This window comes from Podarcis gaigeae (assembly GCF_964106915.1).
Source record: "Podarcis gaigeae genome assembly, chromosome: 6".
Classification (NCBI taxonomy): domain Eukaryota; kingdom Metazoa; phylum Chordata; class Lepidosauria; order Squamata; family Lacertidae; genus Podarcis; species Podarcis gaigeae.
Window position 1 is genome coordinate 39,762,450 of NC_139682.1, and position 14,184 is coordinate 39,776,633.

Consider the following 14,184-nt stretch of genomic DNA (forward strand, 5'->3'; position numbering starts at 1 on the left):
ATAAACAGGGAAATTATGCATGAACACAGATGAAACAACAGGGACACTCAATCTAGGACTTGACTCAGCCTAGAAGCCTCTTTTAGAACTCATGAGACCTGCATTTATATCATTTTTTCCAGTAGAGAGACCTTAGATCAGGCACCCCCAAACTCGGCCCTCCAGATGTTTTTGGCACTACAATTCCCATCAACCCTGACTACTGGTCCTGTTAGCTAGGGATAATGGGAGTTGTAGTCCCAAAACATCTGGAGGGCCGAGTTTGGGGGTGCCTGCCTTAGATGCTTAAAATGCAGGGAAATTTTATTCCAAACCAGTACAGACAGAAACAAACACTGTGCCAATTAAAAAATGTGTCCTTTGGAGTGGGTGGGGGAAAATAAAGTCAGCAAAAAAAGTCTCCTTGGTAACATTTTGCTTCGATGTTTTAACTGCTGCATAAGGACCCACTTTAGACTTCTCAGGAAAAATTGTGACTGAAGATAACATGAAGAGTCCATGTAGCCACAGAAAGCATTTAAGACAAAGGCTGTATACATAACCAACAGGCAACAGAAAGAGTTATCTGAAGAACTGACAGTGTCACTATAGTGAAATATGCATAAATCCAGGCGAACACTTAGGTGGGTAGAGTTTAACACTTCAGTTGGAGTTACTGCAAGAGAGAGAATAACACACTTTTTTTCCTGACGGTAGTTTGAACATAGGTGTACACCCCAAGGACTACATTAAGTTTTTAGCTAAAGTCATAGGAAGTTGTCAGACCATTTGTCCAGGTATCAAGCACAACAGCTAGCATTTGAGGGAAAAGAAAGTAGCAGCAAAAGAGAGAAAAGAAAGTAGCAGCAACATTTCCTGCCCCAACCAAGATTGCTTTTGACCCAAATCATTCTGACTGAAGATCAAAACAACACAAGTCAAAGCCCATAGCCTGTCCCATTTGCAATCTCTGATCCCAGCCAAGAGCAGAAGCTTCAATATATTAGGAAGAAGTCTTCATGAGATCTAATCACACACCCTAATTAATGATTAACTTGAGCCCTAAATCTGGTGGTTCTCCCTGCCTGAAAGCACTTATACTAGAAAGCTCATGCTTGGATATTCTTCCCAGAGAAGATATAAACAACAACCAGAGGTGGCCCCTTCATGTTAGCATTCCACATATAACAGCTAAAAAAAAACCCAAGTCCTGAAAACTAATTGTGGTTGCAACGGAACGACCAGATCATATTTCACAATGCTTCTTTTATCCAAGCACATGATTGGGAGAGGGGCATACAGAGAATAAATATAGATGATGAAGGGATGAGAAGTTGAACCTATTCAATGTTCTCAAGCTGGATACGAAGCAGACATCCAGATAATTTCCTAAATAAATGACCAAAGTGGCTCCAAAGTAGTAACTCAGGAATATTGGGGAGTGGGGGGGGGGGATGGAAGGGAGGGAAATCTGAATAATGAACTCTAGTTATTTTTACTTAAGGAGAAGACAGGAGCAGCCCATCCTATTGGACTGCCTAAACTGAGTACCGATGTGAAGTTCCAAATCTCTGAACACTAAGCCATAGTTACAACAAAATGTGGAGAGAGGGGTATTTGCATGAGTGAGGAGAGGTGGGAGCAAATGAGCCTTAAATAAATTTGTGATATTTAAACTATGCTTTGAATTTTGGTCCTGTTCAAATGTAAACTTCCCAATAAGGAAGCCGCCCAGAGTGGCTGGGGAGGCCCAGCCAGATGGGCGGGGTATAAATAATATATTATTATTATTATTATTATTATTATTATTATTATTATTAATAAAATAAATCAGAAGCAGTTCAATCCAAATCCCAGCATAGGCAAAATAGTGACATCATTTTTGCAGATGACATCTAAAGCAGTTTTTTGCATTTCCCCCATGACAAAATCAAATAAGAAACCTGCACTGATTGTTACGTCCATTTGAATTCAAAATGGCTTGCCTCACATTAGAAAACATTTGTGACCTATTCCAGACCAAAAACACAGTCCTTGCTTCCTTTGTGAAGATGCCCTCAGATTTAAACAGATTGAATCCCCTTTGAAGCAAGCCAGCATAAATCAGAGTACCTTAGCTTTGAAATAGATTGGGCTGCCAGCCATTATGATGTGCATTAAATAGGCTGATCAATAGCAACTGTGTTAACCACACCAGTGAAAAATCTTTTCAGCTGGACTAAATGAGATTCTCTTAAGGTGTAATAAACACGCATACGCCCATCACTGTGAACAACGGAATTATTCTCAGGCTGTCAAAATGGGGGGGGGGGGTAAAAATCTGCACACTTATAATGGCCGGGTTTTGTTTTTCCACATTCAAAGGAACACATATGATGCTTGTTCTGTATAGGACTGCACTCCCTCTGAAAAAGCAGGTACACAGCTTTGGGGTACGAATGTAGATATATTGTCATTAGAGACCCAAGTTTAGCTGAGATTCCTACAATGCGGGGGGTTGGACTAGATGACCCTTGAGTTCCCTTTCAACTCTACGATTCTATGATTCTAAGTGACTCCTATGGCTATGAGTGCTTTTTACAAGCCATATCTGGATGACAACTGCGGTCCATGCATTTAGTAACCTCATACATTGGATTGCTGCATATGCTCTAGGTGGGGTGGCCCTTGACTAGTACACTCCAGCTGGTACTGAATGGAGCAGGTAGATTGCTGATCAAGAGAGATGGCTGACAGCATGAAAAACCTCTGCTAAAACATCTGCAATGGCTGCCCCTATGCCACCAGATTGTGTTAAGAATCAAGGCCCTGAACTTGGCTACAGGATGCCTTAAGGACCCTCTGAGCCCTTATATTCCAACTCAGCTACTGAGAACATCCAGAACAGGACTGTTAGTTGTTCCTCATGTTTCAGAAACCTGACTCTGGCTTCAAGAAGAAGTCAGACATTTAGTGTCACTGGTCCCATTCTGTGGAGTATTTTGCCAGCAGAGATCTTCGCTGCCAACTTTCAGACATTTCTTGAAGGCTTTTTGATGACAACAGTTCACCAGTTGTTTCAATTTTTTTTCAAAAAAGGATGTTTATTTATTTAATAACATGTATACACTGCTTGATTGTAAAAAAACCAGCAACTGAAAACCTCAAAGCGGTTTACAAAAAGATAGAACAAGAAAAAATTACAACCACATTTTAAAGCATACAAAAGTTAAAATACAGTACTAAACAGATTAAAAGTACCTCGTTTTCTAAGCATCTGGGTAGACTTGTCTAGACCAGAATGTTTGTAAGCAGGTGTTCAAAAGAGTACAGCGAGAGCACCTGCTTGATGTCAATAGGCAGGGGGCTCCAAAGTGTAGGTGCTGCCACAAATAAAGTCAAACCTTTGGAGAGTTACAGAGCATGCTGTGGCTGTAGAAGCCAATATGGGAGAGACATGTTTTGTTGCAGCTGAGGCAGATAAAGGGTCAGAACATTGCCCAAGCTCAACGCATCAATACTGGTGACCGCACCCTTGAGGTTGTAGATTATTCTGTCTACCTGGGCTCCATCAGAACTAGGAACCTCTCCATCCACACTGAGCTGGACAAGCGTACTGGCAGCTACAGCAATGGCTCACCTCTCCAAAAGGGTATGGGAGAATGTGATGCTAACAACCAATACCAAGATGAAGGCCACCTGGTAATTTTTTTTAAATAAAAAGTTGAATTAAGGAAGCCAGTCACATCATGTCCCTGGATCTCATATAAAGCTACAAACACCATCAGGTTTGAATTTTCAGTCTGAGGTGTTGTTTTCCCAGTTCTGCAATCTGTGTCACATAATGCCTGGACCTCATTAACAATAAACAGATCCAGGTAAAGTCAGGATTGATTTACATACTCCAGATTTCCCATCGTTCGTACACTTTATTCCTGTCTGTCAAGATGTTTTAGCAGCTTGAGGGGGAAGCAATCCTTTCTGCAAATAACTGGCCACAAACATTGACCTTCAAGCTGCCATTTGACGAGGACAGTATAGTACAAATCTTGCCAAAGTGCTTCTCCTGAGCTACTTGCCACTGTCAATGGAAAGTTTCCTTCCACTTTGCAGAATTGCTTTCTAGAGGAAAAGGTGTCCAGGTCTGAATGGATAGAGACAACTTGCTGTTTTCAACCTGCCAGGTTTTAATTACTACTGAGTGCTTTTCCAATTTCATTTTGTATAGCAGAAATCAGTGACCAGCCAACATCTTTTAAAGGAAGTCACCTGCAAGATTTTATCATACTGAGTTTTAGTTCTTTAATGAATGGCTGCTGAAATCCTCTTCACACTTACTTGGGAGTAAGCCCAACTTAACTCCATAGACCTTACTTCTAAGTAGACCTGCATTGTTTTGTGCTCTAAATATATTTCATAGACAAGATTTGTCCTATATACCGTACCATGGCTACTTGAAACACTTTGCTGGGAGACTTAGATTTATTCAGCTTAAACATACATAGACTTAATACAATTTCCAAAACATGGAGTTCCCAGAGGAGGTGGCATGTCAAGCAGCCTCATTATGTAGTCTCTATCATGTGCTAAAGATGCACCTTTGACAGTTAAGATTTGTGTGGTTTTTGTGAAATGACCTCTATTGTTTGATGTACACCCTTCAATTTGCTTTGAATTGCTTGATTGGGTTTTAATGTTATATGATGATATGTCTGTAGTAACCCATGTTCTTAAATAAACGAAACCATTTCCCCCTGTTCATATCATGGAGATAAGTAATCATGAAATCATAATGTAAGAGCGCCTAAAACGAGGGCAGATTTAGCAACAGGCCCTTTCAAGGGAATTCCCAACAGGATCAAACATAACTAGAAGCAGTACTCTAATATTTATGAGGTTTACAATTGTCTTCCCCTTTGAGCCAAGTTTGCATTAATGCCCCATGACCGCTGAAAACAAGAAACACCAATGGGAAGAGTCAAATGGGCAGAATTGCAGGGAAAGTTTCAGCTTTAGCTCCTGGCAACAACTCAGTCCAATCCTTTGTAACCTTACCGGAAGCAAGACAAGCTCTGTTGCAATTCTTTCCAGATATCTGGTTTGTTCAGTTGTTGGTTTTTTGTGTGTTGATGTTGCTAAATAGTCGCCTTTAGTTTATATACAGATATGGCTAACAACCAAACAGAAGCAATATATTTCTAATGTACTGTATATATGCCCCACTTCAGCCCCTGTTTGGCAAATGATGAGTTTGGAAGAAAACTCCAGGCATCAGTAAACAACCAGGTAGCTCTACCTGCTCAAACTCTCAAACAATTAATTCAACAGTTTAAATGAAACTGGAAAGGGTCGCAGACCTGTACTTTGCACTGAAATTGACGCATTTGATAAATGGTTTAAGCTCATTCACAAGGAGAGGGAGGGAAGAGTAAGAGTTCCCCCTAGAGAGAAGTGCAAACAGAATGTCATGTCCACAAACAGTGAAAGCCAGGATTTTACAAAACATTTGCCCCGGCTTAGATCAGGGCTTCATTGTGCTAGGTACAAGTGTGTTTGTTTTAACCCTAATGAGTCCTAGCAACAGTAGATCACTCTGGCTAGTATGAGTGACATGTGTCTACCCAAGCCCCCCAATATAATCTCATCCCTGCCATGACCTCACCAGTTAGGAAAAGACCATCTAACTCAGTGGCACAACATATGCCTGAGTTCAACCAGGTTCAACCTTGGCATATCCAGGTTGGACTGGGAGAGACCCCTGCCTGAAACCCTGAAAAGTCACTGCTAGTTGATGTAGTCAACATCCATGTACCACCGGTCTGACTTAATATAAGGCAGCTTCCTATGTAAACTGGATTACCAAAACAACACAAGTAAATCTCTTTGAACCCTCAAAGATAGATGCCCATATTTATTTCTGTCCAATGGAAAGAAAAGAAGGTAACAGACATGAGGTGAACTGATCTGCAGAAGGCCAATACTGGAGATAGATTCACACAGACACATACCCAAGTCTCTGGTCTAGTTCTCTAACCACTGGTCAACACTGGCAATATCACATTTGGCCACATACATTCCATCTGTACAGGTCTCATACTGATAAATAACAAAAGACCTAGGTTCTAAGAACAAAGTTTAATATTGTGTGACGTATTATTCACCACTAACGTATTACTCTGCTTTTGAATTATGGTGCTGGAAGAGACTCTTGAGAGTCCCATGGACTGCAAGAAGATCAAACCTCTCCATTCTTAAGGAAATCAGCCCTGAGTGCTCACTCGAAGGACAGATTGTGAAGCTGAGGCTCCAGTACTTTGGCCACCTCATGAGAAGAGAAGACTCCCTGGAAAAGACCCTGATGTTGGGAAAGATAGAGGGCACAAGGAGAAGGGGACGGCAGAGGACGAGATGGTTGGACGGTGTTCTCGAAGCTACAAACATGAGTCTGACCAAAATGCAGGAGGCAATGGAAGACAGAAGTGCCTGGCGTGCTCTGGTCCATGGGGTCACGAAGAGTTGGACATGACTAAACAAATGTATTACTCCCAGCCTATAAACATCACTTTAATTGGTTCCAGTTTATTAAAAAAGTCAGTGAGATACAGCACATGACTGTGGCATTGTGCTTTGCTGTCAGCAAGATAAATGGCGCTTAGAGACCTGCATGCCTTATCTCAACCCATGTTTTCAATGCAGAGTGGTCATGGAGATACTGGAGTGTACGCCTTCTCTTCCGCCCCAACCCTCACTCCTCCTGCTTCACACTGGGGAGCGTTAGAAACTTACAATTTAGAGTGGTTGTGGCAACTGCTGAATTGATTAAGAGTGTTCTGTCAAAATAGAAGCTGAGCCTATTCATTTACAGCTTAGATGGGGGGGATAGAATTAGTGTGTCTCAGACATAATAATAGTGATAAATGTGCATGTTCCCTGGCAAATGCAGGAATCTGCCATTCAGCTGATTAGGTAAAAGAGCATTTTCCACAGGCTTTTTAAGCTCAGCATTTATGGCTACACAGAGACATTTGCTTTGCATGAGAATTGCCAGGGTTTTTCTTTCCAGTTGCTTGTAAAACGGATGTTTCAAAAAAAGGGGAAATAAGATTTAATTGCAACAGAAGGAGACTTCTTGTTTTTCCATCTTTACAATTAACAAGATAATGTATAGCATTTCTGAACAGCTAATGTGTGGGAGCAAATTTATATCTAAGACACAGGCTGCTCCAAATTTCTGGAAGAGGCAGCAGAGATGTATCCATCTCACGTTCACCACTTCCAAAGTCATTTAGAAAAGGGTTCATGCTCCAAACACATATGTACCACCTATGTCACAATGAACAATACACCACAATGCTGTCTAACATAATTATTGAATCAGCCTTATTGAATTAAGCCCAAGGGGTCTCTAGAAATGAGAATGGTCAGGGTAATTAGCATTCTACAGGTTAACTTTTAGATAACTATTATTATATAATGAATCACATGAAGGAATATCAATGAAGGTGCCATTTTCTTACTGGCAGAATCTTATGGAATCGCTCACTCCATTCTTTAAACTTTAAACGTTATCTCTTTGAGTCTTGTTAAACCTTTTGTTCATGGTTGGTTTAGATTAGATTTGTGATCATCATAAAGGAGATTTATAAAGGCACACCCTGGTTATATGCAACAGCCACACAAGCCAGCACCTTTCAACAGTAGTGCTGTAATGGCATACTGTCCTCATGCACCCAAATATTTCTGAAGTGAGAAGGCAGTGACAGCTGACGCAGAAATATTACACAAATACTAGTGATGAGAAGGTACGTTTCGAAACAAAGAACAAAACAAACATTGACTGTATGCAAAGTATTATGAGATCATTCAGACCCATGTGGAGAGTTTTACTTCTAAAAAGTTTCCATTGGAGGAGGTCAGCCAGTCACACAGAATGTAAATTACAGTCATACCTCGGGATAAATACGCTTCAGGATAAGTATTTTCGGGTTGCACTCCACAGCGACCCGGAAGTAACGGAGCGTGTTACTTCCGGATTACACCGCTCGCACATGCGCAGATGGTCAAAATGATGTCGCACGCATGTGCGGAAGCGGTGAAACGCGACCTGTGCACGCGCGCATTATATTCTGTTCAGGGTGCGAACGGGGCTCCGGAACGGATCCCATTCACATCCTGAGGTACCACTGTATTCAAACCAATATCAGGAGGGAGGTCAAGAAGATGAAGAATACTAATCACCGCAGTGCTTTACATTCCTTTCTTATGCCCTTACAACACACCTGAAAGGTAGGTTTGCATTATTTCCATTTCATGGATGGAAAAACAGCAGTCTCCCTTGGCATTCCAGTGAGGGCTGATCTTTATATGCAACAGAATGAAGCAGTAGAACCCTGAGGTTGTACGATTTTAAGCACAGGGGGGAAATGGAGGTTTTGAGGGATTTACCTGTTGAATCTCATTGCAGGCAAAATACAACCTTTATAAGTTTCGGGGGGGGCGCTATCAGAGAAACAATATATATTCCAGCTCACTTCCCCGATGTATTAGCTTTCTGCTGCATCTTTTTATCACTTAAGATGTTGCTACCCAAGGTCATTTGACCACTTCAAGATTCTATTGCTCATTCTCACCTCATTCTTCCAGGCTTCAGTTCACAAAAACCAGAGACACAATGACAGTATTCAGCCACTATCTGAAATTTTTGTCTCTTAGCTCAAGCTGGTAAAAAACACACACTCTCCTGGATAATTGTGGGCTAATAACTTCTGTAGTCTTAGTTGCAAAGCTATTTTGGCTGTTACCATCCAGTATTCTTTACGTATTATTAATTGGTATTAAGGTTAGGCTGAGACAGACATCCTCAAGGCCAGCCAGTCAACTTCATGGCTGAGCAGGGATTTAAATGTAGGTCTCCCAAGTACAACACTCTATACCACGTGGACCTCCCAGAACAGCCACTGCCAGCTTGATGTCATAGATGAATGGGTGGATGTGGAACAGGGAGTCTCAGGTCCAGTATCTAGGTAGTCATGCTTCTCCTATCTAGGTAGACAAGTCGCTCACACACACACAGCCTAAGTTCCCACCTGTAAAATGAACTCACATTTAAACTCAAAATGAGATATTCCCAATAATAAGTTCGGACATAAACTGTATTAGGAACGCCCACAACCGTAGCACACTTTCACAAATGACGCTGCTCTCTGTAACTAATATAATACAAAAGGATTTTTACATATAACACTGTAAATATATTTTAGCCTCTCACCTGCTATATTTGTGGAAATCTGAATGTTGAGAATGCAGGACAGAAAGAAGCGCGGGTTCACCCCTTTTTTCATAGCTGTCAACTATTCTTGCGAGGAATCCTATTCGGAATAAGGGACTTTCCCTTTTAAAAAAGGGAAAAGTTGACAGCTATGCTTTTTTTACACAGAGCGCACATTTTCACAAAGCTAGATTTTTTTACATTCACTTTAGAGGAAATACAAAGGGCACTTCAATTGTAGCACATATGGTCTCGCACATGTACACTGGTTTTTTTTTTAAATCTTCTGTGTTTTACTCCTACACAAATTGACATGTCCTTAGAAGTAACTCAGGAGAGGCTCAAAGTGGTGTGTGTCTGTTGGGGGGGGTGGTTTACAGCAGAAGCCCAACCACGTTTACTTGGAAGTAAACCCCACTGAACTAAAGTAGGGCTTGCTCCCTGGTGAGTGGGGTTAGGATTGTGGCCTTAGTGCCTGAAAATGACTTCCATTTACCAGAAAAGGACCCTCCACACACACACACACTCAGGGGGCAGCCAAGGAAGTCCAGCCGCCCTGTGCCCTTTCCCTTGTCAAAGCTGAGGAAACACGTGAGCTGTCAACATACATGTTAAGAGGACCACTGGCTAATCTCCATTTTCCTCACCAAGAGGTTGGCTGCTCATGGTGGGCGGCGCGTTTTTTTTCTTTCTTTTTTCTTTTTAAAAAGCCTTGTCGTGACTAGACGACCAGCCTGAGGAGAAGCCCCACGGAAGCCCCTCCTCCCCGACGCGGTCGCCTTCCTTTCACTGCCGAGCAGAGATCGGTGGAGGGTCCATTTCGCCTCGTCCCTCCTCCTCCTCTTACTCAGACCTGCGGGGAAAGTGGGGGAGGGACCGGCGATGGCGAAACTAACCGTTTCCCTAAAGACCAGGAACTGCCTCCTCCTGAACCACTTGGGGAGTTTTTTTTACAGAAGCGGGACTTTAAATAAAAGCGGGGGAGGGGGTAGGAGAGAAGGAACCCCCCCCCCGGACTCAAAATCAATGGCTCGTGAGTGTGGGTGGCGCGTCCACCTCCGAGTCGTTACGGAGTCGTCGTCCCCCCCGGCCTCGTTTACACTTCTACACCGGGCGCTGCGGTCTGCGGCGGCCCCACGTGAGATGCAGCAGCTGTCCACGCCTGGCTTTCGATTCTCTTGTTTGTCGCCCCCCCCCCCCCAGCCCCGGAGACACGAGCTAAGCCCTTCTCCCAGTCCTAGGACACGACAAAACACATTGCAACCCCCTGCAGAGGGTGGGTGGGGGGCAGAGAGAGAGAAGGGTCAAGTGCCAAGCCTATATTGACAACACTGGGCACAGGGTTGCCAACTTGAATATAATAACCGGGGTCCCAGGGAAGCCCCGCCCCGAATAATCGATCACATGGCACGGTGCACGCACAGTATTTGAATGGCAATACCCATCAACTGGGGGGGGAAGTCCCTTCAAATATTTTATTGGGAGGGGTCGAAGACCCCTCGGACCCTAGGAGTTGGCTCCAAGGCTGGACAGCGTGAGCTTTCCCGTGCCTACTCAGAAGCAAGCGCCCACCCCCCATGATTTCAGTGGGGTTTACACCCATGTAAGTGGGGCTAGGATTACAGCCACCCCGCGCTCTCGAGCCGCTGGGGATCCCCCACCCCCGGCAACTCCTCGCAGTTCATTCAAACGCGGGATCCGATTGAAAAAGGCGGCGTTGGTGAGGAGGAGTAAGAAGTAAGAGTAAACCAAACAAACCCCGCCACGTGATTACATCAGCAGCTGCCCCCCATCCCTTAAAAAAGGGGGGGGGGCAGAACTTTCCACTGGTGAGTAAGTGCGGAACTCCTGCCTAGGCCGTAAAGCGCGGCGCCTCCATTGCAACTTCGCCAGCCTGCGGGTTTAAACTAGACACAATACCCGCCACCCCCACCCCCACCCCCGATCAGCCGCCCCCGATAAACACACGTCACGCATCAAAATGGAGCAAGTTTTATTGTTCTACGCCGCTACGGATCGATCTTCTGCCATTGGCAGGGTCTACAAGAGCCCGATCCTAACAGTGTTTACTCGGAAACAAGTCCACTATTCATTTCGGCGGTTGCTTTCACGGGGATGACAGCCCCACAGGAATTTAAAACTTCTAACACAGGGCAGGGAAAACTTTTAAATCAAGAAAAGGATCAGAATCGGCCTCCCGGGACCTCGACCCGATTCGCTCCACTCCCACCGCCGGCAACCCCCCTTACCTTCAGAGCGAATTTGTCTCCAGTTTTCTTGTTGAAGATTTCCAAAACTTTCCCATTAATCCCCAGCCCTAGGACTTGCGTGGTGACCTTGTAATCATCCGTGATGGCGTTTTTCTTGATCGGGAGGGCGGACTTGATGTGGAACTGGGGGAATTGTTGTTGCTGGGCCAGTTGCTGCTGCTGCTGCTGCTGTTGGGGCGGCTGGATCGGCGGCGGGGGCGGCGGCGGGTTGGGGAAAAGTATTTGGGGGTTCTGGTTCTGGGTGTTGGACAGCATCGTGCCGTGGGGGGAGCCGAGGCCACCAGCAGCGCTTTCCTCCCGGGCCGCCTCGCCTCGCCCCTCCTTCTCCTCCTTCTTCTCCCCCAACAGTATGAAGTTTTGCGCGCGGCAGCCGGGTCGGAAATTCAGGGGTCTTCCCGATCCTCCTGGGCGCTGGCGAAAGGCGCGATCCCTCCTTTGTTGCGACCCGCGCCCGCCGGAGCTCCCGGCCGGAAGAAGCGGCCGCCCGCCCTTCTCTCGCGGCTCCCCTCCCGCCCCAGCTTGGCCCCAGCGCCCGGCTGCTCGCGGAACGTCTCTCGAGCGCCGAGACAGGAAAAGGAATCGCTACAATGTATCCACCTCGCTCCTTTCCCCGGTCGGCTTCCCTGCGCTGATGTCACAGCCTCGCGTTGACTGGCTGCGCCACGATGGGTGGGAGGAGCCGGAGGCGGGGCCTGTCCAGGGAGGCGGGGCCTGGAGTTTGTGTGTAAGGGAGTGAAGGAGAGGCGAGGCGCCTGAAGGCTGAGGGAAAGTTGCCACACTTTGGGATGAACTGCTGGAAGGCGACTCCTCTTTCCCTCCCTCAGAGTCGTTCCTGGTTTGCAGGCTTTGCTGGGTGGAAAGTGAGCCTGGCGGAGCAGCTGTTCCTTTCCTGTGGACACCAGGCCTGAAGAAGAGCTCTGTGTGGCCGGGAAGTTTGCTTACCAGCGTTTTAAACACTTGGCGGGTCCCCAGTTAAATGAGGGTCTCGCATGATGGTGACCAAGCTGTGTGGATTCATGCCGGCCAGAAGCAGTCAATCTCCTGTATTGAAGGCACCCAACAGTAAGCAACACCTGGCATTTATATAGTTTCAGTAAATAATTCCTTTATTTTCAGGAAATGTTTCAAGAACTGCTGGTGTCAGTTTCAGTTCAGTTAAAAAAAGCAAAACCCTTATGCACCTCCACTCTACTAAATGCAAAGGCATTAGAAAGTATGCACATTGCCACTTTAAAAGGTACATATCATGCTCTTCAATACAGTGGTACCTCAGGTTACATATGCTTCAGGTTACATATGCTTCAGGTTAAAGACTCCGCTAACCCAGAAATAGTGCTTCAGGTTAAGAACTTTGCTTCAGGATGAGAACAGAAATCGTGCTCTGGCGGTGCGACGGCAGCAGGAGGCCCCATTAGCTAAAGTGGTGCTTCAGGTTAAGAACAGTTTCAGGTTAAGTGCGGACCTCTGGAACGAATTAAGTACTTAACCCGAGGTATCACTCTATATCCGTTCTGTGGCTGCTGAAAGCTCCGTTGAATCTCCACAAACTGAGCATCATAGGTATTTGTATAGTACTCCTACATGGTTAAAAAGCTTGGGAGACCCAAGAATTTACGAACAGATTTTTTAGTAGACTCCCCCAGAAAGAGTACAAATTCAAGTATGTAGTTATTGCAGCTGATCTCTCCCTGGCCATCAAACAACATCAATTCCAAGCACATGTTTGATGGCTCAACTCTCTGGTGTCATAGCAAAGGCACGGTGAGACTTACTTACCCTTTCTTATTAATGAAAATGAACGTACAGTGTGTGAAGAAGCTGTGACATCTCGGAAGACTTATAGCTTTGGGCTAAATAAATTTTTTAAAGGTACTTACAGAGACTTTATTTATTTATAATATAATGTATGACTTGCCACAACAGTGTTCTCTGGGTGGCTTACAACAACACATTAAAAATGTAAACCATGGTGACTAAGGATAAAAAGTCCTGTGTCCTATGAGAATTACAATATTACACAGGAAAGGTATTGAAGCATCAGATACACATTTGCCCCAGTGCAGACAGGAGCATAGGAACTTGAGAAACTGACTTATACTGAGTCAGAGCACTGATCCATCCATTTCTGACTGGCAGAGGGTCTCAGGCAGGGGTCTCTCCCAGCTGTATGCAGAGATTCCAGGGAATAAACCTAGGACCTCCTGCATGTAATGCTGATCCTCTACCACTGAGCTATGGCCCTTCCCTAACAGATAGGCTACCAGGAGTAACAGATCAGAAAGGAAGTGTGGAAAGTGGTTTTATGACTGAGATCTCCTGGGCCAGAAACAATAGTTGAGAGATGTAGAGATTCTTTAAAGGTTTTTGAAATAAGGAAAATCATCCCCTTGAGAACTGACATGAATGTTTGTGGAAAAGTCAGGAAAGAACAAATTATTCAGTATACAGTTGTGTAAAATCCCTGAGTTGAAACAAGCCAATTAGAATATCTTTTCAGTGCCTTTAACATTTGCTGATACTTACTGCATCCACTAGCAACATAAATCCTTTTTCTGTAAAACAGTCATGTAATCACCATTGCACAGGATAGCAATGCAACTGTGCCATAGCTTGCTACTGTACCATAATATAGTCACACAATTCTATAAGCAGCTGTGGGTTGTGCAATACTTTATAACGTTGGTCTAT

The 14,184-nt window shown here is 44.6% G+C and overlaps 1 protein-coding gene across 1 annotated transcript in view; it reads right to left on the reverse strand.

Moving 5' to 3' along the window:
• MAPKAPK2 (MAPK activated protein kinase 2) overlaps positions 1-12,150 on the reverse strand; it is an 86,937-nt gene extending 74,787 nt beyond the window's left edge. Inside the window, exon 1 of the mRNA XM_083745606.1 lies at positions 11,476-12,150. Coding sequence (XP_083601732.1) covers positions 11,476-11,751 — 276 coding nt within the window. The 5' untranslated portion in view covers positions 11,752-12,150. The remainder of the gene's footprint in view (positions 1-11,475) is intronic.
• Between the last annotated feature and the right edge of the window lie 2,034 nt (positions 12,151-14,184).